The sequence below is a fragment of the Lathamus discolor genome, chromosome 12 (assembly GCF_037157495.1).
Source record: "Lathamus discolor isolate bLatDis1 chromosome 12, bLatDis1.hap1, whole genome shotgun sequence".
Classification (NCBI taxonomy): domain Eukaryota; kingdom Metazoa; phylum Chordata; class Aves; order Psittaciformes; family Psittacidae; genus Lathamus; species Lathamus discolor.
Genome location: NC_088895.1, coordinates 14,013,467 through 14,041,243, shown reverse-complemented (window position 1 = coordinate 14,041,243; position 27,777 = coordinate 14,013,467). Strand labels below are relative to the sequence as shown.

The 27,777-nt window shown below is 57.8% G+C and overlaps 1 protein-coding gene across 3 annotated transcripts; it reads right to left on the bottom strand.

The window, feature by feature from the left end:
- Positions 1-21: 21 nt before the first annotated feature.
- Positions 22-27,777, bottom strand: FAM222A (family with sequence similarity 222 member A). 3 transcript variants are annotated; one of them, XM_065692416.1, is made up of 3 exons: positions 27,704-27,777; positions 12,901-13,034; positions 22-2,473 (listed from the first exon to the last, which is right to left on the bottom strand). In XM_065692416.1, the coding sequence occupies exons 2-3, from the start codon at positions 12,980-12,982 to the stop codon at positions 1,269-1,271; spliced, it is 1,287 nt and encodes a 428-aa protein (XP_065548488.1). In that variant the 5' UTR covers positions 12,983-13,034; positions 27,704-27,777; the 3' UTR covers positions 22-1,268. The 3 variants fall into 3 exon arrangements, with proteins under 3 accessions (XP_065548488.1, XP_065548489.1, XP_065548490.1); XM_065692417.1 differs by having other exon boundaries at positions 12,901-13,031; positions 27,704-27,765; XM_065692418.1 differs by lacking the exon at positions 27,704-27,777 and adding an exon at positions 26,742-26,756 and having other exon boundaries at positions 12,901-13,031.

Sequence of the window (27,777 nt, the reverse complement as noted above, 5' to 3'; positions counted from 1 at the left end):
CACATCCAGTGATATCCTGGCTTTACTTTGGGAAAAACACCATCCGGACACACGGCTCGTGGGTTTTGTGTTTCTTTCTTTTCTTTTTTTTTTTTTTTTTTATCTTTTCTTCATTTGTTTGAAAACAATATAAGTGCAGCAGCACTTCTCACAGTAGAATATAATGGTCAATTTTAGTATAAAAGAAAAAACATTCTCAGAGATTTGTAAATGCACTTAGTGCTTGAACAGGCCTTTCAGGGATACAGTACCTCTCTTCCGAGCACAATCACCTTGGGCTTCATCGGGGTATTTTTCCTTCTTTATCCATTAGACATCAAAAACACTTTGTATTCTGTGGTGTGGAGCTGTTTTTAAACGAAGAACTCTATTATAAAGACGTAATTACACGTAATGAATAACGGACCCTAATGAGCGTTTCGGAACTGAAAAGAGAAAAGGAGGAGGTATGTGAGTGCTCCCGGTGCCGCGGTCACCTCCAACCCAGCACCAAGGTAGAACTGACGGTAAAGGGGGAAATGGAACAGCCTGGAAGTGTGAGACCTGGGGTGGGAAAGGGGCTGGCGCAGAGGGGGGGGTCCCCTCTGGGTACTGAACCCACTGGTTGAATGGGAATAGGAGCCAGTGGCCAACGCGGGGCCAGGCGAGGAGGAGGAGGAGGAAGAGGGGTGTGAGGAGACTCTGTAGCAGCCAACACGTAGATGTACAGCCTAGTAACTACGGAAAATAACAGAACTTCGAAAACAAAACCATCTGTTCAAGTTTCAAGTGTTTTTCTCTTAAATAGCCTCCAGACTGTCCCCAGTTATTAGCTTTAATCAAAGCAGTGCAAGTTACGGACTTCAGCTACAGGTCAGGCGCCGGCTCCCTGCGGGCACCGGGCTGGGACCGGCTGCGGTGAGCCCGGCACAGGGGCTCTGCCCCGCACGGACCCAGCCGGGCGCCCGCAGGGTCGGAGCCTCCTCTCCCTGGATAGCAGCAACTCGTAGCGATTCCCTGTTCACATTCGTGGAGATAAATGATTTCTGAGCTATAGAGATAGACAAGCGGTCCTTGGTCCTCCCGGCGGGATGCGGGTGAATCCAGTCTGGGGACCCCGGGGCAATGCCAGTGTTCCGGGAGCCCTTTCGGCAGCCGACCCCCTGCGTCCCCATCCCCGTCCCCCTGCCACCATCGCTGCCGCGGTCCGGGCCCCGCGCGGTGCCGGAGGGGAGCGCGGCTCTCGCCGGGATCCTCGCCCTGGGTTTGGGAAAAGCAGCATCGGTTCCTTATCTGTAGACGGGCAGGCGGATGTGGGCGTGCTGGTGGTCCAAGAGCCTTGGCACAGACACGGTCTCGTAGCCCTTGCCCAGCATCTGCTCCTTGATGCAGGGCGGGTGGATGTCGTTGATGAGATACTCCAGGGACTGGAGGCTGCTGCTGAGGATGGAGGTATTGCAGAGGGTCTTGCTGGGCAGCCCCTCGCCCGGGGGCACCCCCAGCTCGCGGGGCCCGGCCCCCAGCTCCGGCGGGTTGTAACAGTCGCTGTTGGGGGTCACCAAGATGCTGTTCCAAGGGGGGGCGAAGTACTGCCCCACCGAGAAGTTGCCGTGCATGCAGTTCAATGGGGACGAGCTCACCTTCTCGGCCGCGCCGCCCAGCGCGTAGGGACGCGACGCACCCGCGCACGCCTCGGGGGACTTGCTGAGGGCCCCCCCGCTGCCCCCGCTGTACATCCGCAGGTGCTGCTGCTGCTGCTTCTGCTGCCACACCAGGTAGTCCATGCCCTCGGGGTACACCCCGGCCTTGGGTGCCAGGGCCGCGGTCGGGTTGGAGCCCAGCGCCAGCTCGGCGCCCTTGCGGCACTCGGGCAGCACGGCGCCGGCGTAGGCACCGGTGAAGGCGCCGTGCTTGGCCGGGCTGGGGTTGGCGGCCACCACGGCCGGGCAGCCCGGCTGCGCGCCCTGCGCCTGGCACTGCTGATTGATCTGGTAGATGATGCTCTGGATGGAGGGCAGGTTGGACGGCGGCAGCGCCAGGCCCCTGCCCGCCAGCGGCAGCACGGAGGCTGCCACCGTCACGTTGGGGGGCACGGGACCCTCCAGCTGCTTCTGGCCACCGTGGTAGCTCAGCTGCCCGGCGCAGGAGGGACCTTGAGCTAAAGTGCTTGACGCGGGGTAGGGAGCGACGCTGACCTGGGCGGGCGAGAGCTTAGTCCGCTTCCCCTCCGAGTTCTTCACCACGCTTTTGCCGGAGGCTTTGACGATGGCCAGGAGACCCTGGTAGCCACCGGCGTGCAGGGGGTAGGGGCTGTACCGCTGCCCCGTGGTGTCGTAGCCATTGACCGTCCGGTTAAGGTGCTTGTGCTGGGGGACCCTGATGTTGGTGGGGAAGATCTTGATGGTCAGCGGGCTGTTGGCCACCTTCTGTGCGTAGGCATCCAGCTCGGCAGGGCTGGGGTAGCGCGGGGAATGCATCGGTGCCGCTGTCTCGCCTGCGGGAGCGAAGCACAGGGTGAATCCGGTGCCTTTGGGAAGCGGGGACCCGGCACCCCATCACCCATCACCGGCTGCCGGCAGAAACCAGGTCACGGCACCAAGCTGCCCCCTCCCGCTCACGGAGCCACTTGTAAGTGGCCTAAAATAAACTCGGTGTGGAGAATGGAAATGTCACTTTACCCAACGGGGGAATCTTTCTCCGAGATTGGATTTAAACTACATTATACAAGCAATTTCATGGGTGCTTTGCGCTGCTACGAGAACCTCACCAAAAATGGAAGAGCATTGCATTTACCAGCCATAAATCAGCAGTTCCTATAATGAGCACAAAAATGTCACTTTTATGCAATTTTACAGATGAACAAAACTGGTGAAATTAACTGTGGTAACCTACTGGAGTCAGCAAAAGCCACTGCGGGGGAAAAAAATGGATATAGGGATATAGTTTTGTTCCTTTCAAACTCTTTCGCGAGCAAGTTTCTGCCATTCTGGTGTGAAAACTCATTTGTCGTACCCATTATACTTTCATTTGGAGTTTATCTTGAGTATCCAATGAGCCACCAACTGTGAAAATGATTAAATCTACAAAATCTATCTAATAGATGGAATAAATTAGGTGTTCGAAATCTCCATACACACACACGCGCTTACACAGAGGCACATGCACACACATGCCAGCACACAGGGGATGATGGCTGCTCCCCAGCCCTCCTAAGGGATGTCTGCAGCACCCCGGGAGCGCCAGGCCCAACGTGTGCCCCAGAGACAGGATTTGCAAGGGAGAGATGCTCAAAAGTGGGGGGTTTGGGGCTGCGAGCCCCATAATGAGGAGCCCTTCCCCTGCTGCAGGTCCATCTTGGATGCTCTCAAGCAGCACATCCCCATGGTACCCGGGGAAAGGGACCGAAGGCACTCAGCATCACTGCAGGGGAGCACTTAGCTCCGGATGCCACCGGCACCAGCGATTCCTGAGGCCACCATGTGCTTCCATGGTGGCAAAGTCACGGTGGAATATCTGCACCATCAGGTGCATTCAGCACACCTAACCAAGCCGTTACAGGCGCCTGCCTCAATCCTACCCCGAGGGATGCTGCCTGCACACGTGGGAACAGCATTCGAACCGGGATTCGGGGGGACATTCCATGTCAGCGGCTGTGTGGGGATGCAGGAGCGAGGCCTCTCTCCATCCTCTCCACCCGAGCGGTGCAGCAGTAATTGCAGAGGCAGCAGGGCGGAGCGTTCACCAGCCATTCCCCCCATTAAGCAAATGTTATGGGCTTTTTACAGGTGTCTTAAATAGACATTGTTATTAACGAGTGTATTAAGCCAATTAAAACCGGGGACTCTGAGCAGGATTTAATGGAGCTGCCGGGAGACAGGAGGCACCGCAGCTCCCTGTGGCACGACACGTGCAGGCACACGGCATCCCGGGCTGCACCATCCAGCCATGGACCATCCAACCTCCGGGAAGCTCCAGAGCCCGGCTGGCCTTGCAGAGCTGCACGGGGCACACCTGAGTGTGGGGCACAAGCACACGGAGCCACGCACATCTGCATTCCCCTTCATGCCGGCACCGCTGTCCTTGGAGGTGGCAGCATCGTGAATACTCAATTAACACGACACTAATTAGCTGGTGACACTTGCAGAATCCCTAATGAGCCCATTCCATGGAAACGCTCCATTCCAAGGGAAAATATTAAAAGAAAAGGGGACACTGATGGAGAGAGGAGGGAGGCAGCATCGCCCGTGGCCAAAAAGCCATCCCCAAGCACTGGGACAGCAGTGATGCTTTTGGGACAGCCCCATGCAGCATGCAGTGGCACAGCAGAGCTGCCTGCACCAGTGAGCCAAGCCTGGCCAAGGGTATCCCACTCGTGATCCCCAGTGCCGGTGTGTGCCCAGGGAATGCCGCATCCAACAGTGATCCGGCCGATGGGAGAGCCAGGAGCCGCCTTTGTCGCCTCTCTGCACCAGCTGGGCTGGCTGAGAGATGCCTCCAGCCCGGTGTGCTGTCACAAGGAGGGTGATGCACCGAACAGGGAGCGGTGTGCCATGGGCTCCGGTGCTCCCCATCTCCGCAGTAATTACTGCTTTCCAATGGGATGTAATTACTGCGAGAGGCAAACTCCTCCCAACCAACCACCGCCGGCACTCACCAGGCGCCTCTTCCACTTGGACCATCGGAGCCGTCACACCGGGATCTCATCCCTAAATCCAGGCGCCGCGCACAGGGACAGGCCCCCCTCCACCCTGATGCTTCTCTGGCTCCCTCCCTCACCAGCATTCCCACGGGATGCGGCCAGCCCACTCCCCACTCCGAGCATTCCCCCCCTCCCTGACCTGCTCTATTTTCCCAGCCTGCACTCAATAACAGCTAAATAATTGAATCTGCTCAGCAGCCAAAGATTTGGTTTGAATTTTATTGGAATTTTAAATTGTTTTGTTTCTTCAGTATTTTATTACTGTAAATGGAAAATGCATTGCCCGCAGTAATAATCCGATGGCTTTTTATATTACTCCGAGCTCCTGCTCCCAGCGTTATTGGAAAGCCAGGCAGAAACGAGAAGCCATTATAATGGCAGCACAGGCTTATAAGATTACGCCTCCAGCTAAACAACTTTTTACTTTAGCAAATTGGCCACCAAACCCGGCTCCAGACACAGATGTAAATCCCAGACCCCACCGGTGCCGCGAGCCGGAATAAATCCCTCTTTATGGGTCAGGGAGTTCTGGCCCTGCCGTGCCCTGAGCAGCAAAATGTCCAACAGCGATGGGGGTGCCTGAGAACCACCCCCCCAAAAGCCTCTCCTGGCATGGGCATGCACTGCCTGTGTCCCACGTACCCCTGCACCCCCCACATCCCTGCATCCCCCGTATCCCTGCATCCCTCATATCCCTCCTATCACCCTTATCCCTCGCATCCCCAGCATCTGCTGTACCCCCTTTTATCCTCAGCATCTCTGATATCTCTCCACCCCCCGTTTCTCCAGCATCTCCTGTATCCTGTTTCCCCAGCATCTCTGATATCTCTCCATCCCATTTCCCCAGCATTCCCCATATCCCCTGCATCCTCCGCATCCCCACATGCTCCTGTGCCATGTCCAGCTGCAGCCACAGCCCTCAAGCGCCGGGAAAGAAGGAAAGATGGGGAGAAAGGAGAGGAAGAGAGCAAACCAAAGCCATCCTTAGGGCAGAAGAGACCAAAGCCAACCAGAGATCGACCATACAGGGCTTGTGCTTGTGCTCGAAGGAGTCCACCAGCACAAACCCACAACAGTCCCCAATTACCCCAGCCTGGCTCCACTGGGACACAATGGGCGCCAGTTAAGGCCAGCTGCCGGGCCCCTAATTAACCCTGATTTTAACTGTACACTTTTAAAGGCACTAAAGCGGTTACAAAGTGGAGAACAAGGCAAGGTTAATAGCGCAGACCTAAATTGCAGGCCCGCGGGGCCTGGGCCCCATAGCAATAATAGACCTGTCTGTGCTGCTCAGCTGTCAGTCAGGCGAACAATTCGGCACCCGAGGAGCTCACAGGAGCTTCATCGGGGCTCTGGGAATCAGCGTCTGCTCCATGAAAGCAGTTTGGGATCAAAACTGTGCCAGGAAAGGATGCTCAGCACCAGGAAAGATGCGCATCATCAGGAAGGATGCTTGATAATGAGAAGGATGCTTGGTACCAGGAGGGATGGTTGGTACCAAGGAGGTTGCTTGGCACCAGGAGGGATGCTTAGGACCAGGAAGGATGCTCCATGCTGCTCCCACAGCCCCTGCTATCCCCGGGCCTGTGCTGGCAGCAGCATCCCTGGCTGAGCCCACTCTTCCCTGGATGAGGGTGAGCACCTGCACCGGCAATTTATGGCTTTAATTTTCAGGCCATGATGCTGCAGGAGACCCTGCGCTCCCCAGGGCGTTTGTCCCACTCTGGAAGGGGACAGTGAGAGGGATATTGGGCTACATCCTGGGAATCGGCACTGGCACCAACACAGCCCTGAGCAAGGACTCAGCGGGGACAACCCAAGCAGGAGCACATGGCACCTAACCGGTTAACAGCCACACAAAAGACATGCACTGCATCCCTGCCTCTGTTCCCCCCCTCCTCGTCCAGACAAGATGGGACAAACCTGATTTTTAGACATCGAAAGCACTAAAATCTTTTGCAACAAACGAAAGGAGGAATCTGGGCAATAAATCGGTATCAAGCTGCTGATGGCGAAGCTGCAGGTGGAAGCTACCTGGTGCCTCGCTTGAGCCCTGCCTCCTACGGCCCCAAAGGAAAACTCTTCTCACCCCTTTCTCCAGGCAACCCTTCACAAGGAACACCCGAGGGCTTAGCCGTGGTTTTCTGCCTTGAATTTTCTGCCTTGAACCACAACGTGAAGCCCCAGTCGCTCTGCCCTCATGTGGTCCCATTGCCACATTCCCTCTAGGAAAGGGCATTTCATGGGGGTCACCCTGCCCTGAGCATCCTCCCCCTCCGCATCCTCTCTGCCCTTCCCCATCCTCACCCTGCCTCCCACCTTGGAAAGCAAAGCTCTGGGTTCTGCTCCTGCTCTGCCTCCCCGAGCCGGAGGGCCAAAAGGGCAGCAATTAGGCAGGAGGTGTAATTAGCAGAGGTGGGAAGGGAGCGATGCTGAGAGCAGGGGGTGGATGCCGGAGGAGCTGCTCAGTGATCAACCTGCCAATGGCTCCCATTAAAAACTAACAGTGCTGCAGCCTCCAAATGAATTCAACTCTGAGAGCCGAGCGCTCGTCCCCTGGCTCCGGAGGGATGCAGCAAAGGAGATCCCAATGTCCCCAAAAGCTTTAAAAAGCATCAAAAACTCCCATTTTTCTCTGCCGGCAACAGTGGGAACAGATTTTGGGAGAGCGAAACCCTAAATATTTGCAAAACACTTGGGAGAAATATCAATATTTGGGAAACACTTGGAAGAAACACCAATGTTGGGAAAATACTCGGGAAGAAAACAAACAAAACCTGGTGCATTTCACAAATCCAGAAAGCCCTTGAAGTCTGTGGTCCGAGCCACAGATGGCAAAGCTGGCACCGGCTGCCAGCGCGGCACGGAGCAGGGTGCTGGCACCGGGAGCATGGCAAATCACCGGGGGTCCCAGTTGGAGCTGGGGGGTCACGGGGGGATGCCCAGACCCGCAGTGAACCACAGTGGTGAGCAGCACCCAGCCCCGAGCTGGTTTTGGGGTGCAGAGGGGGGTATGAATGCTGCCACCCCTGCACCACTCACCCTGCACCAGGCAGGTCGCGCTGCTGTCACTGGGAAGAAAGAGCAGTGGTTTCCATGGTGATGGTGTCCCCAGGATGGGTGGCACGGAGGCAGGATGCTCTTGGGGTCCCTGGACCCCCGGCAAGGACAGCGGCCACCCATAACCACCATCACCTCAGCATCACTGCGGCTGCTCCCCGAAACACTGCATCCCTGCTGCAGAGCCCCCCCACACTCCCCAGCCCCTAAAAGCATCCCCTGGCAGAGCATCCCCTGGTGCGAGGAGACAAGAGACAAACACGCCCCGGCTCCGGGGGCTTAAATGAAAACCAACTCCAGAAATAACAGTGGGAGAAATCCATCTGGATAACCGTAGGTGGCAAACCCCGCGCCGGAGCCCTAATCTGCAAAGACAACAGAATTCATGACAAAGCACAAAGGGAAGCGCCGGGCTCCGCCGTCCCCAGATATTCATCCGTTAACGCGTTCCCTTTTTAGGCTGACATGTCATTTCAGACGGGCCTTTTCTGCCTCCCCTTTCTTCTCCCCCCCGTGCTCGGCGCGCGGCTCTGCCGAGGCGGCTGCTGAATTGGATCACCTCAGGGCGAGCACTTTATTATCTGCAGTCAAAGCGTCACCACAAATACCCGTCTACACACACACGTGTCACTTCCCATTTGTCTCCTCCACGAGGTATTAGCGCACCGCGGCACCGCGGCCACCGGCGCGGCAAAGCCCAGCGGCACCGGGCGGGAGGCGCATCACGGCCATGAGGGTGCCCCGGTGCTGCCATGATGCTACCCCAGTGCCACCCCGATGCCACCCTTAAGAGACCAAGATGTCACCCCTACACCACCGTGATGCCACCCCAGTGCTGCCCCAATGCCACTTACGTGCCACCTAACGCTGCCCCAGCACAGCCCTGATGCCACTGAGGCCACCCCAACACAACGCAATCCCACACCACCCCATTGTCATCCTGATATTGCCCCAACGCCACCCCACTGCTGCCCAGTGCTTTCCTAATGCCACCCTTCTGACATCCAACACGGCCCCACTACAGCCCTGTTGGCCACCCTGATGGCCCCTGATGCCATTCTACCAAGAGGAAGAGGAGGGACCCCACTGCAGCTCCTCCCAGCCACTCCCCAGCCCCTCTGCTTGGTCACTGATGGTGAATCAGCATTTGAACTGTTTAAAGACATGGATTTTGCATCCCAAATGTGGCTGCTGGTGCCCATGGGACCCCATCCCTGCTCAGGGGAGCAGAACGGGCATCCCTGTGTCAGCAGAGGCCCCATCCCTGGGTCTGCAGTCCCACGCAGCCCCATTGGTACCCAAGAACCTGCTCCATGCCCAATGGACTGGTGTGGTCCTGGCCCGTGTGGACACAACCCAAACCCCCATCACGTGCTGGGGCATTATGAGTGAATCACACCCAAACTCCAGGGCTCTGACCTGGTGGCCCTGGCACGGAGCAGCCCATCCTCACTCATCCATCCCGCCCCACCACGCACGTGACCCATTGAAAGGTGGTTTTGCAGCGTTTCCTGGCAGGGAAAGTGCAAGTCAACAGCACATTTTGGGCAGGGCAGTTAACTGAACTCCTTTTTATGGCACGCATATAAATACACAGACCCATCATTAACGGATCCCTTCCAGAAACTGAAAATGAAAGAATTAATCTCACTTCACTCATGTGTAACCCCTCATGAAATTAAAATGATATTTTATGGGTGTGTACGAAAGCAGAGCCTCGCTGCAGCGACTCTAATGAAAATGCCCTTGGAATCGGTAGCATTGGGGAATGAGGAGCCATTAAACCCCGTTTATCCCACATGTAATTAAACTGATGAGAGGCACCCCCTCAGGTCAGCGGCAGAGCGGGGGTGACCCTGGAGCTGGGTCCCTGGCACCGCCTCTCCTTGGTGTTTTAATGACCCAGCCAGAGCCCTGGGAGGGCTCTCGGCTCGTGCCACCCCTTAAGAGCCATTTCTCACACCGCTCCCACTGGGCTGAGGTCCCATGGGGCCAACGAGGGACAGGCCAAGGGGAACGGCTTGAACCTGCCCGAGGGGAGGCTGCGATGAGCTCTTAAGCAGAAGCTCTTCCCTGTGAGGGTGCTGAGGTGCTGGCACAGGGTGCCCAGAGAAGCTGTGGCTGCCCCATCCCTGGCAGTGCTCAAGGCCGGGTTGGACACAGGGGCTCGGAGCAAGCTGCTCCAGTGGAAGGGGTCCCTGCCCCTGGTTGGAGCTGGAGGAGCGTGAAGGTCCCTTCCAACACAAACCAGTCAGTCTATGGTTCTATGACCCCCAGCCTCACCAGAAGGATGCGCATGGTGAGACGTGATGTTAGCCTTCGGGGAGCACCCACCCTGCACCCTGCAGCCTCATGCCAGCAGCATGGTGCCGGCTGACGGAGGGCACACAGACAGGAACATGTAATTAAATACAAGGCACCGCGACATCACTGCGGAGAGCAGGAGCGGCAGGGTTTGGCCAAGCCGAGAGTGGGATTATTTGATTTATAATTTAAATAAAGCTCAGGATTCCTGTAATGTGCACAGAATAAAACCAAAAGGGACCAGGCTGCTGGAGTTAATTGGACGTGATATTTTCCTGAGGATGCTGCTTGTCCGCAGGCTCCTGCTCCTCGGCTGGATGCAGGCAGGGCTCCAGGCACCCTCCTGCTGCCTCCTGCATCCTCAAGGATGCATCGCTGCCATGCCGGGATGCAGCCTCGGGATCACCGGCAAGGGGAACAGGCTGCTGCCATAAACTGGCACCGCAGCAAAGTCACCCACAGCAGTTACCAGGATGGATTTCACCGCATGCACCGAGCCCACACCGGCACGTGGGGCACCGAGACGGGGCGGAGGGGGGGACAGCAATTAGGAGGAGAGCCAAGGGGCAGAGCCGGGGGGCGAAGGCAGCGGGGCCGCCAGCTCCCAGCACGGGCGGAATTACTGAGCTCACCTTTTACATGAAATTAATACCAAAATTAATCAGCGGCGCGGGCAGGGTAATAGGATTTCACAGTGGTGCCGGGCCAGACGGCCAGCGCGCCCGGAGCCAGCCTCATTTAATATCGACAGAAACAATGCCAGAGGACAGAAATAAGACCCATAAAGATAATTACTGAGATACTCAGGAGCAAATTAAGCAATCAGAGGCACTTCTAAATTGTGCCTCGTTTGAAGAGGATGCTCGGTGGCGAAGTGCGGGGGGCTCGGCCCCGGCTCCCGGCCCTTCGGCACCGCGCTTCCCGCAGGTGCCATAAATAAAGGAGGGGAAATCTTCCCAGCCGGATGCGTGGCCCTGGATGTCACCTGCAATTTAATCTGCAGGAGCGGGAGCGATGTGCTGGGCCTGCCCGCAATGAGCCGGAGCAGGCAGGCAGCTAAACTTTGATTAAGGTGACCTGGTTGGCAGCACCCAGCGGCAAGCGCGGCACAAGGGGTCCAGGCAGGGATCTTGGCTGTCACCACGCACCATCTACCCCAGGGATGCATCTGGAGTGGGACGAGCCTCAGGGAGCTCGGGTGAGCCCGGTCCTGCCCCAAGGGATGTGGTGCGATCAGCCAAAAGCCCCAGCGCCCCGTCCGGCTTGGGGACTGACTTTGCAACTCACCCTCCTCCCATCAGCATGGCTCAGAGACCCCAGCACTGCAGGGATGGGACCCTCCATGAGCAGGTCTCCCTACCCCTGGGTGCCTTGGTGATACCCTGTATGGGCTCCCATTCCCCAACCCTTACTTTAGCATCATCTATGGTGGGCTGGGAAACACTTGGGAGCACCGGCCTCCCCAGCAGGATTGTGCTCCTTGGCTTCAACCCTATGAACCGAGATGGTCCTGGACTCAGCCTGGGATGGGTGGATATGTCCTGACCTCAGCATCACACTGGACTTGACACAAAGATTCCAGGTGCCAAACACCTCTGGAAAACCCTGCCATGGTTCTCGGAGCATGTGAGCATGGCTGAGCTAATATCCCGTGGCAACACAGTGCACCAGGAGCCAGAGCCTGATGCCGGCCCTGCATTGCTCAGGTGCAACGGATGAGGAAGAGTTTTCCAGGAGCAACATCCATTTCCTTTCCAGACACCAACAAAGGGACGACCCGAGAGGCACCGTGAGCTCCTGTGTGGCACAGGGTCCACACATGCACCCAAATGCTTTGCATCTGCGCTCAGACCCCCCGATTGCTGTCACCCTGATGGGTGCTTGGGGACAAACACTTCAGGAGGCACCGATCCCACCTGTCCCCGTGACCACTGATGCACACACACGTGAGCTTCCCTGCCTGCAACACGTGGGAGCCCATCACCCTGCCTCCGGCCTGGCACCCTGCTCCCTGCCGCGACGCTGTGCCAAACCCTGGGGAGCTTCACCCCAAAAACTAACCCTCCGTGCTGCCAGTGTGACCCAAGCCCTATCAGAGCAATGCTGCGGCTCCCCAGCATCCCCTAAACCCCACACCGGACTCACTCGGGGTACCCAGGTAGAGGGGAAAAACAGAGCTCCGTGAAAATAGAGATCATTAAACAAATGCCCAGGGGCTGTCACAGCCCAACAAGCAGAGCTTTAGCAGCTGATTTGTCTTCAGCCAGCAATGTTTAAAAATCCAACTGAGACCAGCAGAAAAATATCCACTCCCCTCTTTAAAACACACATTCATCACTTGAGAATCTTAATGCGCCTTTCCCAGCCGGGGAGGTCAAACACGCCTGCCTAAAGCAGGCTCATTAAATATACATTTAATCACGGTTTGGATTGAGAGACAAAGGCTGGGAGAGACAGGTGCTTTGCTGGAGTGACCTTTTGGATCCCATTTTAATGTAACTGGTTTACAGCTTATCTGAAAGGCCAGCTCCTGGGGAAGGCGAGCAGCAGCCAAATGGGGAAGGCAATTAGGGGGGGAAGGGATGGGGAGGTTTGGGGGGCTGCGGAGCAGGCGACAGCAGCATCCTCTGCGCCGCTTCCAGGCAGCTCTGCAACATGTCCTGAAGTTCCACTTATCAACCAGAGCAACCCAATTTAATTTGCTTATCTCGTCTCCTTCCTCCCTCCCCGCTTCTGCTGCTCTGTTTAATTATCATCGGTTAAATAAATGTCTTTTTCAATAGGGGAAGCAGCATCAAAGCGGGCGCATCTCTGTGTGTCCCCCCCCACACACACCCCCCCGGACCCAGGGCACTTACACTTGCGCGGCTCCAGCGCCTTGTTGGGGCAGGCGAGGTGCTGGGCTGGGGGGTTCTGGGTCCTCTGCAGACACGCCAGCATGGTCCTGGCCTCCGGGTGGGCAGCGCCGGCCCCGCTGCCAGCCTGTGCCCTGCTGAGAGGGGAGAGAATCCGGTCAGGAGCTGCCCGTCACCATCCTGCCCATCCAGCTTCTCCCTGGGCAATGGAGCTGCAGCAGGAGCCCCCGGCGCCGCACGCTGCTCAGAGCCCTTCCCTCCTTCACAGAGAACAACTCCGGGAGCCTTAAAGAAATATGAATGTATATAAAATAAACATGAAGGGCTCAGCGGGTGAGCCGCGCTTCCTGCAAAGCTTTCCACCCTTCCCAGCGGGAACGGGGCAGAGCCGGGATGCTTCTCCGGCACCAGTGCCAGACTGCTCTGCCAGCGTGCCAGTCAGAGCCTCCTGGCAATACAGGATCCCGCCGGCTCCGGGCAAGGCTGGGGAAAGACAGCGTTAAAATCCCATCGGGGTCCTGGGATCTGCCGCCAGCTCCCAGCTGGCATCAAAAACGTGCTCGACAAAAGCCGGAGGGGTCAAGCCAAAGTCACCGCCGCCACCGCTCTGCTCATTGTACATCCTTCAGCAGCCGCCACCGGGGGCATGAATTATAACCAGTTGCTGCTGACACCCTCCCACTGCTCCGGCTGGCGCGGGGAGTGAGATTCCCACTTGGAGAGGGGCAGGGAGACGTGGGCAGGAGCAGCAGCAAAGCAGGCAGCGGTGCCGGTCCTCCGGCATCACGGCTTCGGAGCCGTTGTTCTCCCAGCTGAACATTTACCGATGGTTCAGTGTCATAGGTGGGGGTCACAGAGGGGGGTCACGGCTGGGTGCATCACTTCACGTGCTCCATCATGGGGGAATCATCCTCCGGCAGCCAGCTGGGATGTTTCCCACATGCCTCAGTGTTGGCAAACAGCACCGGGACCGGCGGGCAGGGGAGCATGCGGTGGCTGTGGGTTCACACCAGCAGAGATCTGGTCCCAGAGCTGTGCCCAGGGCTCTCCTTGCCCCACTGGTCTCAATGTCCCCCTTCAAAACACGCCTTTGCAGCCAGTGAGGACATGCAGGTGATGGTACCCGCTTGCTCCTGTCCCTGCCCCACTCCACCGGGCAAGGGCGGTCCCAGGTTGGCAATGGGACCCATGCCGGGTATCAGTGCTGAGGCCAGGCTCTGCCCAAGGGTGCTATGGGGGTCTCACCCCATCCCCTCCACGCTGCAAACCAGGGGGCAAGGGAAGAGACTCCGTATCGAAAGGTGTGAGGAGCAGGCGGGGAGGAGGAAGTCATCTAATACGAAGCAGGTGTCTGGAGAACCCAAATTGTGCTGTTTTCTCCTAATAATGAAGTATTCATGAGTAAAAGCCTTTTTCACTACTTTCTTAAGATACTAATTTCACAACAAGCGCCTTGTTACCATGCAATTATTCCAATCGTGCATTTCTCCCAGATTCCATCTGTCCTCGCGCTCTCTAAATGAAAGACAATCATGTAACCACCTTTCATTATTCACTATTTTACTTTCAGCAAAGGTACCCTGAAAGAAATGATTTCCTCTGAAAGGGACTTTTATTCAGTTTCAAAACCAATTTTCTCCTATTACTGTCTTAAAAAAAAGCAGGAGGGGGGCAGGGAGGTGTTTTTATTTCATGCATTACATCTCCTTTGTTAACGCAGCTCGCAGTAAAAGCAGCCGTATCCATTTTCTGGCTTCGATTTCTGGTAATTTTAAAATATGCCATTACAATCAGGCAGAAATTATACAGTTTGAAAAGAGAATGAAGTGCTTCTTATTCAGAGGCTGAGTGAGCGCACTTGACTGCCGGGGAGCTCGCCTCTCCCCGCCGGGACTCGGGGTTCATTACACAGCTCCGGCACCGGAGCGCTTCTGCATCCGCTCCGACCGCATCCCCATGCGATGGACCCTATGGGATGGCATCGGCTCTGCAGTGACCTCAGGGCTGGCGTCCTGCCCCGTGGCACCATCTGGCCGATTAACGGGCGGACGTCACCTCCTCCCCTGCAGCCAGGCCAGCTCCATGCCGGGACACTGCCCCGTGTCCCTGGTAAACACAGCCTTGGGACGATGCCGGATGTGCATCGGGTCCCTGATGATTCCCAGGGGAATCAGGGCTGAGAGCAAGGAGAAAGCACCCAGGGATGGGGTGGTGTGGGGTGAGCGGACAAGGCAACAGCCACCAAACCTGGGTGCTGACCAGAGGGTGAGGATGCAGCCCCAGGACAGGGCTGAGCCCTGGGGAAAGGGGGACGCTGGTGGCCGGTCACAGGAGCTGTTGGCAACCTTAGTCCTGGGGACCCTGCCTGTGGCAGGGGGTTGGAACTGGATGAGCTTTAAGATCCCTCAAACCAGTCTATGATTCCATGATAAATAAAGCCACCAACTAACTCAGGCTCCAGGTTTGTCCCCATTTCCCACCGTCATGCAGCGGGGACAAGTTTTCCAACAACTATGCTGCGTTTCACCTCACCCCAACAGGCACACATCACAACCACCATGACCCCACACAAGCCACAACCCCATCCCTCTGTCCCAGCCCCTAAAGCACGCGTAGGCGAGAGGGTGGGCGCCGGCACAATGGGCATCTGTGCTGCGGTGGCATTTCACTAATGCCGCTCAGAAAAGCCCCTGAATCAGCTGATGAGAATTGGGCGCTGGGCTGGCCGGACGCTTAGCGCCGGCTTAGTTAGCTCCATCTGCATTTGAACTAATTCCAATCAGCAGGATCCGATTTAGTCCAAGCTGCTCTGGCTCTTCTGTAGCAGGAAAGACAACACTCAGCACTTTTGCCCAACCACCCCAAGCCTCAGCCCAGCCAGCGGCACACGGCGAGAGGGGTCCCTTGAGGACACCCAGGGCAGCGTCCCCCAGGAGTCCCGCATCCCACAGCATCGCTCCCCAACGCTGGCATCACTCCCTCCATCCCCTCTCCAACCACTCCTTCCCCGCCCTGTGCCGGGTAATTTCAGAGCCCAATCTCTACATCGCACTATTTATAAGCCCAAGGACTTTGTGACTTTAATAAAAACACAAACCCAACACCCTCCATGCCTCAAGCCCCCGTGACGGGAGGGTTTGGCACCTCCTCTGACATCAGCGGCTGATAAGTCGGGCTTATCTCCTACGAGAGCCCTGCGAAGGTCCCTCCGGCGAGATAAGGCCCCGCAGCTGTCGATGGAAGCTTTTGCAGGCGAGGATTTAGATAAAGGAAAATGTGACGGGAGGGGGGGAGCAACAAAAAAGAGGAATCTTTAAAGTCAGCCTGAACCGGGTCCATGCCGCCAGCCGGGCAGGGCGAAGGCAGAGCAGCCCTTGGTCACCATCCAGGCTCTGGTGCAACGCGTGCCCATCCTTGCACCAGTGTTATTGGGGCGTTCTGGGGTGTAACCACCTAAAAAGGGAGGGCTCGGGGTTGGGAGAGGAAGGGGAGGAGGAACAGGGGTGCTGCAGAGTCACAGCGCGGTGTCTCCCAACCCTGCTATTAAAAGCAGCGCTGGGTTCGGCGCAAGGACAGGAGGTGACAGGGTCACCCCGCTAGGAGAGCAGCAGGAGGCTTCTGACAGCACCAGACAGACAGACAGACAGCGCGGGAGCGGGGCCAAGGCTGGCAGCGCTCTCACAAGCTGGCAGCACTGATAAATCAAGCAAAGGCTCTTGCTGGTCCCTGGTGCACTGAGTACAACACAGCCACCTCATCCCTCATCCCTCACTGCTGGGATGCAGAAACCCACCAGGGAGCTCCCGTTCCCCATAGTCATCGGTGCTACCCCACAGCAGCCCCATCATAGCCATTGCCACCATCCCCAGTCCTCACAGACACTGGTTTCTCATCAGATAGCGAGGGCGAGGAGGTGCTGGAGGAGGAAGGCTTCCCCTCTGCACACAGAGGGTGCCCATCCTATCCCAAGGCAACTGGGACTCTGGCTGGCACTGCTGCCTGGCACCAATATGGTTGCGCCAGCTCCTGCCCATCTCCCATCCAGCACCAGATTTATGGTGCCACGGCAATGGAGGGGACACAGCCCCGGGTGAGCGACGCCGCATCTTAGCCCTGCTAGGGGCGAGGATGGGAAAGGTCACCCCGCCATAAATCACAGTGAGCAGAGGATAAAACCGAGCAGCGAGTTCGGCACCGAGGGCTGCAGCAAGGCACGGCCGCACCGCGACCTCCCTCCCGCTCCATCCCACCCTGCTAATCCGCTCCCCTCCGCGCGCTCCAGCCCCGGGCCTTTCAGGGGGCCCTGTTAATAATTAAATGTTAATCTAAAAAGCAATTTTAGCCGCAGTGCTGCAGATCTGGTTAGAGATTACATTAGCATGTAAGAGTCAAGGGTAATTTTCTCTAACCCCTCTTGTGATCTTTAAAACCCGCGGATCTTAAAGCAACACCAGCTCCTCTGATTAAAATTGGAAGCTGGGGTTTGCAACGGATAATGATGCTGGAAGTGATTATTTTGCTGCTCGGGATCTCGCTGGGGTGCAGGGCAGTGAGGCACTGGGAAAGTGACCTGTATCCTATGGGGAAGGTGACTGGGGTGAGCCTAGACCCAACTGGCACCCCACAGAGCTGTGCCCTCAGCTTATGGGTCTGACCCCACTCAGCTCTATGCCCAGGGGGTCCCTGCCCTCCCAATTCCTCTATCGTGCACCATCCTGCAAGACAGAGCCTGCAGGGAGAACGTCATGGATGGGGCCCACATCCCAGTGCAGATGCAGGTGCACATCCCAACGGAGATGCTCCAAGGAGAAGCCCCTTCAAGAAAACCGACATCAAAGAATACCCCAACATATCCCTTAGCTTGCAAGAGGGGCAGGGATGGGGACACGGCAGAGGACACAGGTAAATTGCTTCCCAACCAGTACAAGTGACCTGATGGAAGAAAGAAGGTAGGAGATGTGTCCCTAATGATGGCATTAAAAACCCCAACAATTCGAGTGCTGCTGAGCACTTGCAGACATCCTCGTGCAGGGCTCGGGCAGCCTGGTTAAATTTATGTGTCAGCTTTAAGGAGGCCTCTCATCAAATGAGCTATTTTGAGCAGAGATTAAAGATCTATTTTAGCTGCGAGCGGGAACAGCTCTCGAACAGGTTAATAATGATCCTAGAAACCCAAATGTCTCCAGTGCCCCGGGGCTGAGCAGCCAGAGCCCTGGGCAGCCCCGCATGAGGGTCCCTGAGCAGGGGGGTGAGGGACCCTGCTGCCGCGTCCCCCCCAACCTGCTGCCATGCTTCCAGGGAGGAAGAGCGCCCGCGCCGGTGCGGGGAGGAGCGCGGGCTGAGCAGGCGTGGGTAATTGGAAGTGGCAGAGGCTGGCGCGCCGCTGCGGAGGTCATTACGTGGGACTGAGAGCCCAACGCCAGCAGCGGGGAGGGGGGAACAGCCCCGTTAGCGAAGGTCAGGGCCCTGCTCGGGTTCCTTTGGTGGTTTTGGCAGGGCCTGGCTCTGCCGGAGTGCATCTGGGTCCCACCAGGGTCCCAGTGCAGCGCGCGGGCAGGACCTGCCTGTATGTGTATATCCCTTCTTAGTCTGGTACCCTATGGGAGCAACATGCTGCCCCAGGGGGGCTCTGAAGCAAAACCTCACTCAACCAACACAGTCACACTGTGCCTCCATCCCGTACATGGATGGGGGGAGAGCAGCCAGGGGGATGAGCCCATGCCCAGCAGAAAGAGCATCCTCAGGATGCTCCACAGACTTTGGGTACCAGTCCCAGCAGTGATACAGGATCAAACCATCAGGAAAGCCAAGCAGCCGCATGAAGGTCTCCAGAGCAGCAATTAAATCACCCTGTACCCCAACAAACCAGGAGCCCAGCTGGGCTCCCATCCATTGCCTGGGTGCCCGCATCACTCACATCCCCACCTGAGACCCAACAGACTCAACACTTCCGAGACCAAAGCTCCCCAGCACCCAGCCCGGCTCCTCCTGCCCCATGCCAGGGTCTCACTGTGGCAATAGGGGGCCTGGAGTGGCTCTGGTGACCACAGCAGCACCGCGGTGGCCATGCCCAGCCCGTCCGGCTGCACCGTGCACCGCAGCTCGGCGCGCGCCGCTCGGTAATTACAGCCCCGAGCGCTGGGGCTGTGAAAGAATCTGACTAAGGAATCCAGGGTAGATCGCGCTGCTGAAATTACTATAATCAAAGGCTTTCACAAAGGCTTCAAATGCAACCAATTACCCTGAAAGGCGAGGCAAGAAAGAAAACAAATTAACGTGTTTGCACAGAGCCTCAGTGGCAGCGCACACATCGCCCCGCGCCGCCCTCGACCCCGGCCAGCCCTGGGGCCTGCTCCCATCCCTGCATCCCGCTCCGCATCCCTGGGTACCAGCTCCCCACTGCCACCGCTGCTCCCTGTCCCCGCATCCTGCCCCGTCGCCGCTGCCTCGGGGTGCAGCTGCACACAAAGGGGCTCTGTGCCCGTCCCTCACCCCACAGCCGGCCGCTGCCCCCCGGCACACAAAAGCCCTGCCTGTGCCGGTGCCTGGGTTCGGCGCAGGCTCCAGAGCTTGCCAGGGTGGCCTGAGGAAACCTCCCTCCCTCCTCTATGGCACTGGCGGGTGTCCGGGGGTGAGGGGAGCCATGGGGTGCTCAATGACACCCATTGAGCATCACCCCGCTAACACATGGGGATGCTATTCATGGTGGGGACCACCACCCTCACCTCCTTACGCTTCGTCTGAGCTGTCAGTCTGGAGGAAAAGAGGGGAAAAAAGGGAAAAAATAATAAAAATCAACTTTGCTCTTTTAATATTTAACGAGAGTCCATCACCCTGAGTCTGTTTGGTAATGTAAAACTCTGGAGATTTAAACCCTTCTCACCCGGAGAGATGGAAATGAATGGTGCTCTTTAATGAGCTGGTTCAGCAGAAAAGATAGATTTCTGAGATTACTGTAGGAATTCTTATAATTGATGTGTACTTTTGTAACGAGGATTATACCACCATCCGGTCACGTAATTCCAGCTCTTCCCCCTCCACTTCTCCCAAGCTCACCCTGCTTTCGGGGCTCCCTGGGGGTGAGGGACCAGCTTGTGCCCCCGAGGGGAGCAAACAATGCAAGGAGGGAGAGGGGGGAGAAGGAAAAGACAAAGAATTAACCAGGCTTTTCTGCTTCAGCTGCAGCCAGCCTCAGGCAGCCCCTGCATGGGAAAAGCAGGCACGGCTGAGATTTACCTCTTTGCTTTCCAAAGCCCTGCTCTGCCCGCCCCGCTCCGAGGCCGGATGAGCTGCTGAATGGCGAGTAATTAAAAGGAACAGAGAACAATACCCGCGGCTGGCGAGGAGCGAGGAGTTTCCCCTCCGCTGTTTATAGCAATTGTATGAAAATGTACGAGGCGGGCTGGGACGCGCTGACAGCCGCGCCGGAGCTGCCGTGATTGCGAGCTGGCTGCTCCCCCGCCTGATTGGCATTAATTGTGCGCGTTTGCAAAGCAGAACGCAAAGTCTGACATGAGCTGCGAGCCAACATTTCTCCCTAATAGTCTCAATGATTACGACGAGAGCTGATGATTGTTGGGGGGGGGTGTGGGGGTGTTGAGGGCCGGAGAGCAGCAATGCGGCTTCTCCTGGTGGGGATGAGGGGCGGGCTGCCCCCCCCCCCCAACCCCATCCCTGTCCCCATCTGCCCTGTGTGTGCAAGGGGAGATGCTCCTGCCCCAGCCCCTGGCTCTGCCCCCATCTGCCCTGTGTGTGCAAGGGGAGATGCTCCTGCCCCAGCCCCTGGCTCTGCCCCATAGCAAGGGGAGGCTGCAGGGTGAGGGGATACCAGGAGGGTGTCCCCACACTGGCTGGGCCCTAAGGGAAGCACTGGGCCACCTTGGTCCCATGGGTACGCCAAATGAAGCTGGGACCCCCGCAGTGACCACATCCTCACCAAGCACTTAAGGAGGGGCTGATGGTGAGGGCAAGAAGGGAGAGCCACCTGCAACCCCCCCGCCACTAAGAGCAGAGCTCGTTATTAAAAGCTAATTAACAAAGCCTGAGCTACCCAGACTTTTTACTGGCTTTTTGGATGTCCTTGAGCTTCACCGCTGCACAGAGGCCTGCGGGAGGACGGGTGGGCTGTGGAGCCCAGCACAGGATGCACCGGCCACAGCAGAGCCAGAGCCAGAGCAGCACAAAACCCTCCCCTGTGCAGCCCTGACCCATCCAGGTTTACAGGGGAGGAAAAATCAATGGCATCGATCCACAATGCAAAGTGGGAACGTGGCGCTGGCAGCCGGCATCTGACCGGGGCTGTGCAGAGGACGTGGCCGGGGGTCACCCAGCAGGGGACACGGCTCGGGTCACATCAATGGGGACGGGGGACGTGGCCCAGGGTTACAGGGCTGGGGATGGGGACACGGCAGCACCGACGGCCGCCCCGCATGCACTGGGCCCCTCTGGGCAGGGATCAATGCTGCCCATCCACGTGCCATAAACCGCCACAGCAGCAGATAAGACACATCCAGGGTGTGTGGGTGGCCCTTGGCTGTGTCCTTGCCATGGCTGGCACCCACCCAGCCTTCTCCAGGGCCACCACACAGCCCTCTGGGACAGACAGAGAGCTCCAGGCTCTTTATCATCTGCGTTGGCCAATGCATCACTCGGCTTTGGGCTTTCTGAGCTCACTATTAATAGTTCCCAGATGAAAAGGAATAAAGACTCGGTCCCTCTCCTCCTTTCCCCCCTTGCCAACAAAAAAAGTCCGTAAAGAAGAGCTATAAAACTGGCTTGTTATCTCACCTAGCGAGGCTCAGCCTGTATGTTATTGCTAATTGGGTATAACATCCTTGTCTTGTTCTGCTCTCTGAAGCTAAATCAAGAAAGCACCACTGCTGCGAACTAATTATATCTCTGGACTGCAGACTCCAGCTTGTCTTCCCCTTTATTGAGTTAAAAAATGGTCACTAACCTTAATCTCTCATATTCCCAAGCATTAGGGCTGCTGAAAAACCACCGCTTCCACCTGCATCCCAGTTTGTGCTGAGAAAGATGGAGCACATGTTCCAGCAAAGGTTTTGCGCTGCTCTGGGACCCAGCCCAGACACAGCCTGGAGGTGCCCATCCCTGCACACCAAGACCACCACAGCACCAAATCTTCTTCTTACAGCGAAGTTTAAGCTTATTTCATTGTGTTTTTAAAGTCTGAACCCTGGGCAGCATCTTCACACCTCAAGCTCACCAGATGTGAGCAGATGTGAGCATCTGCATCAAGCACGCACGAACTAACAGGAGTGGGTGCTGCTCCAGTTCATCCACATCAACTCCCAGTCCCAGCCCACGATGGAACCTGATGGTCCTATTAATACTGGTGCTCACCATGGGTCCCCATAGGGGCAAGGATGCCACGGCTACCAGCTGCACCACTACAGGTAGCTACAACCAAAGCACTGCAGTTACCGGGGCACTGCGGCTGTGCACTATGGTGCTGCCATGGCACAAACCTGGCACAGAAAGAGAGGGGACACCCAGACCCCAGAGGGCACTGAGAAGGGCAGTGGGGCTTTGGCACTGCAGCCATGAGGGTGACCCCGTCCCTCCTTCACCAGCCACACAAGGGGGGGGATATTTAAGCAGACACACAAGGCTGTGGGTCAGAAGAGCGATGCCACCGAGCCCAGCGCCACCCCCCTGCCCGGGGGGGCCCACACAGATGGTGTTACTTTCCAAAGGGAAAGTCAAGCTCCAGCTCTCCCTGCAAGCCAAGAGCATCCCTTAAAAAATTGATACTTCCCTGACTATTAATTAACCTGAACCACTTAAAACCGCCTTCAATTTGTCAGGTTTAACTGCCAGCTCTGCTCGGTAAATCAAGCATCGCGTGCAGATGGAGGCTGCAGGGAAGGGAGCAGGCAGCGAGCGGGGCACCCTGCGCCATGCTCACCATCCCATCCTCCCCGAGAGCACCAACCACCACATTCCCACCCCGCAGTGAGCCGGGACACGGCCCTAAGCAGGGGGGCTGCAGAGCACCCCACGCCGCATCGTTCCCGTCTCCCCCACAGCACTCTTGTTGTGCAACCAAGGCTGAATTTGGCAGCAATGTGAATATTTCTCTCTGACAGCAAAACCTCCCCGCTGCAGGGTATTAAGCCTTTATTAGTGTGTGGTTACCAGCGACACTAAGCCAGCCCTCGCTCTAGCAGAGATGACCTACAAGAGGCAGATGGTGACAGCTTCGGAGAGCCCCCAACCCTGGGACGTGCCTTCCCTCCATAGGGCTGCACACCCCGGTCCCACATAAGGGGATAGAGACAGGGTCCAGAGACAGGTCCCCCCCAAAACCCCTCTCCTCACACAGGGCCAGCCCCTCTGCAACGCCTCCTGATGCTGGGGCCGTCCCTGGCCCCCGCGCTGCTCTCACCGGTTTGGGTTAACCCGCTGATGTATTCTCTCCTTAGCAAAAGGAGTCCCAGGGGCTATAAAACCTCCCAGCAGGCTCCTGTCAGTCTCAGGTCATTAACTTTCTTTCATTGGGAGTTTGTTTACAGCCAGCCATAAATAGCGGCGCGGGTGCCGGGACGGGTGCGCCAGGACCCATGCGGGAGGGCGCAGTGCCCCGGGTCCAGAGCACCCGGTCCGGCGGTGCTCATCCCACCGTAGCAATGCCTCCCCCCCATGCCCCGTGTTCCCCATCCCAGCGCTGCCCACGGTGCCATCAAACTGCCTCAGCCCTGCAAATTGATGGGGTCACCTTGTGCATGGCCAGAGGGAGCTGGGGAATGAATGCGCTTGGGTGCGCTTGAGGCTCCATTGTGGTCTTTAATGGAAGAGGAGGAGGAAGGTAGCTGGGCCAAGCTGGCCCTGGGGGTGAGCTGCCCCCAGGCCCTGCTCTGTGCCCTCACACAGAGCAGCAGTGGCTGCAGAGGGAGCACAGCCCCTGCGCCCATCACAAGCACCCATCTCGCATCAGGACCTCTGCATGTTCAAGATGCACACAGAGCCCCAGAAGGGACCCCAACATCCCTCCTCTCACAGTGTCCTCCACCTCAGCCTTCCACCCCAAGGCACTGGGCTGATTTACCAGCATGGAGGTGGAAAGCAGAAAAGCCAAGCTCACAACCAGCACAGCACCGCACTCCTGCTCTGCACACCAGGGCTCCTCCATGCACAAGCACACCCAGGATGCTCTTGGAGCACCCACATCCCATTGCCTGCCCAAGAGATGCACCCGCAGTGCTGCCAATGCCCCAACACCAGGAGCACACCCCGTTAGCACACAAGAACCTCCTCAGGAGGCTCCGGCGTGGCTCTGGGTTGGGAGGTGGCCGGGTGCAGGTGCCCAGGGCTGGCAATGGGACCACAGGTCACCATGAGCTTTATCTGCTATAAGTGAACACCGCGGCTCCACATGAACCCACCAGCTGCGGCTACACTACAGCACCGGGAAGCACCAGCACCGTGTGCATGGGGGCTCAGCCTGGGCTCCCTGCTGCTGACCCACACTACCCTGAGCACCACCATCACCACCACGCTGGCTTGGATGCCCAGAGCAGGGCTCAGTAGCATGCCCCCCCCCTCAAACCTTGTTCTAGGCTGCAGAGGGGAGTTTGATTTCACAGGGTGACTATAGGAACCCAGCCCAGCAGCACCCCAAGCTGCACAGTGGTGAGCTGAGAGGTTAAACGCCAAACTCGCACCCGGTGACTTCTGCTCTTGCACCCGTCCCTGGGAGAGCAGGGACTTGCCAAAAATCACAGCCTCGTCACTCACAGTCCCCCAAGTCTCTGGAAATATCTATATTTTAAACCATACGCTGGCACACAACCTGTAATCAGAGCAACACAAATAGCCCCTGCTTCCCATGTAAATTAAAAACACCCATTAGGCAGATTTCAAAAGATGTCAGTAGGCTTATAATTATACACGACATCCTTCCGAGATAAAAGCGATTACCGGGGATGCAAATCACTTAGCAACCAATCAGTGCCCCCAGAGTGCAAAGCACTGACCAGCCATCCATTTTCGCCTCGTCCTTTTATTCCCTGCATCGAGCAAATACAAACACAGATAAAGAGAGGCACAATAGCTCTTGACACGCAAATAGGTTAACATAATAAAGCCAGCTTTAGCCGGCTCACTCGAGGGAGAAAAGCAATTCTCAGGCAAGCAGGAGGTAATAAAACAGGGCTTTTGTGTTCCTGGCTCCCATTCTCACCCCTGCGCCAGCTTTGCTGCATTAGCTGATAGGCATCGTGGATTGATTGAATTACCTTTCATGAATATTAGCTTTTTGAGGAATGCGCAGGCAGAAGAGAAAGAAATGTCTTATTCCTTTGCATGCATGCGCCCGCTGCAGACGGACATGCGGCGGCAGATGCCGGCGGGGCCGGGAGCGGGGTCCTGCAGGTGCAGCCCCCGATCCCCCCCTCACCAGCTGCAGCATCCCTGCGGGGGGGGGGGGCACCGGCCGCGGACCACCCCCCCCCCCCCCCCAGCACCAAACACCACCCCAAAAGACCGCATCCTGTCGGGAAAGACGTCCTGCTCGGACCCCCATCGCCCCGGACCCGCATCCCTGGTACCCGGCAGCAGGAGGGCGCAGGGAGGGCTGGATCCCCCCCTAATATTTAGGCTTCGCCGCAGGTTTCCCAGCACAAGTTCAGGCCATGCAGGGAAACCCGCTTCAGGCGAAATGAACTCAGCTGCCTGGCAGGATGCAAAGCCCGGCACTGGTGCTGCGGGCACGGCCGGAGCAGCTCGGTGTGGGACCACTGCTGCGGGGTCGCAGGACACCGGAGACCCTCGGTTCTGGGACCCAGAGCCCTTCCTAGGCAGGGCAGGAGCCTGCGATTAAAACACAGCACCAGGGGGGAACAGGCTCCCCAGGGGCGGATGCGGGTTCTAGGCATAAAATCAGGCAGATAACCAGAGGGGCTTGAAACCCGCGGTAATGTGGCCCCCAGCAGCAGGCACCCAACTCCTCCCTCTGTGGGCTTCTCTGCTCCAGCCTGGGAATAAATTGAGATATTTCAGTTTTTAATGACACCCTCAGCTGAAACGGGCTCCTCTGGCAGCCCACACTGCTCCGTGCCCCTCCGGTACCGACCCACTCATTCCTAAAGCCGAGATAAGAAGCCAGGGAATGGCTCTCTTCGACAGCTCTACACACAAGGTCAGGAGAAGGCACCGCTGTGAGAGCTTCCCTCTCCTGCTACAGCACCGAGGCAGCCTGACCCAAGCACACAGCTCACCCCAGCACCCAAAAATCCACTCCTGAAAGTTTTATGGATCCTTAATGAGGAAAAGTCCCTCCTGAGGAGCTGGGATCCCCACGTACCCCCTACCAGGGATGTTTCCCTCCTCACATCCCAGCACAGGAGCCCGTGTGCCAAGGCTTTGCAAGCCACGGTTGCACCACAGCACCGGAGCCCGGCACACCAGATAGCAAAACCCCACCACAGGGGCACGGGAAGGTACAAAACTGCCAAATCCCACCAAATCATCCCGAGCGAGATGCAGGATATTCCTTAGCGAGGAGCCACATGGCTCTGTCCCTGCCCGCAGACCCCCATGGCCTGGAATGCTCTGTCCTCCATGGAAACACATTGCCCAGGCGAGCTGCCTGCAGCCTCCGAACAGGAGCATCCCTATAGCAGAGAGATGCACATACATACACATACACACACAAAACCTCCTTACAGAGCCACCTGTGCCCCGACAACCGGAGCCAGGCAAACCACCGCTGCCCGATGCCAAGCAAATTCCCCCCTTGGAAAACACCAAGCACGGATGTCAAACTTCCCCACCGCCTTTCCCGGGAATGAGCCCGCAGGGCCGGAGCCGTGGCACGGTGTCACCTGCAGCGAGCTGCCGCCGGCTCCCCGCATCCAGGCCCTGCCTCTCCGGCCGTTCAATTCCCACAATCTGGCGGCTCTCCCCGGAGCCGGATCGGGATGCTGGGGCCCCGGGAACACCTCGGGTTTGATCGGGAGCGAGCCGGGAAGGCGGCACAACCCGCTCGGCGCCGCTGGCAGCCTCGGTGAACGCCCGGCCGCGATGCCCATGAGCTCCTGGGGAACCACGGCGCTTCGTCCCCGGTGAATCGTATTCCCAGCGATCCAGATGATGCCGCAGGGATGCTCCCTCCGCAGCGGGGCTTGTGTTGGGAGATGCATGCTCCCGGCAGATGCTCTGCTCGGTGGCGGCAGGCGGGGAGACGGGATTCTCCGTGAAGCATCGCCGCTGGATCCTGCTCCCCTCGGCTCCTCCGTGACCGGCGGTATCCGCACCGGCGGGGCTCCCGCTCCGGTGTGCCCGTTGGGCTCTTCCCCGCCGCCCCTTTCTCCGGGCGAGGAGAAAATCCCTTTTTTCCCGGTGGGGAAGGGACGGCAGCAGCAGCAGCTCCCGGACGGCTCCGGTGGAAGTGTCTCAGCTTTCCTCGTGGAGGCACCCGTGGATATTTTATTTCCACTCCCGAGTCGGGCGACCCGAAAAAGCCATTAAAAAATTAAAAATAAAAAAAAAAAAAAGGGGAAAACCCCCAAAAGTTGCTCCCGTTCCTCTCCGGCAGCGACGGCCGAGCCGGGCCCTGGCCGCCGGCTCCAGCTCCGACCCCGCCGTTCCTTCCCCCGCGGCTGCGCGGCCGGGGGAAACCGAGCCCCGCCGGGCTCCGCGTTGCGGCGGCGCCGCCTCCGATGCGCCCCAGGAGACGGAGCCCCCCGGTCCCTCCCGGTCGTGTGTGTGTGTCCCCCCCCGCACGGCGCCGGTAATTGCCCTCCCCCGCTCCCCCCGCCCTCCCCCGTCGCTCGCCGCCGTTTACCGTCAGAGCTGGATCCGGGCCGGCTCCGGCCGCTGCGGTGCGGGGCTCGCCGGGCCGCCCCCCCCGGGCCGCGC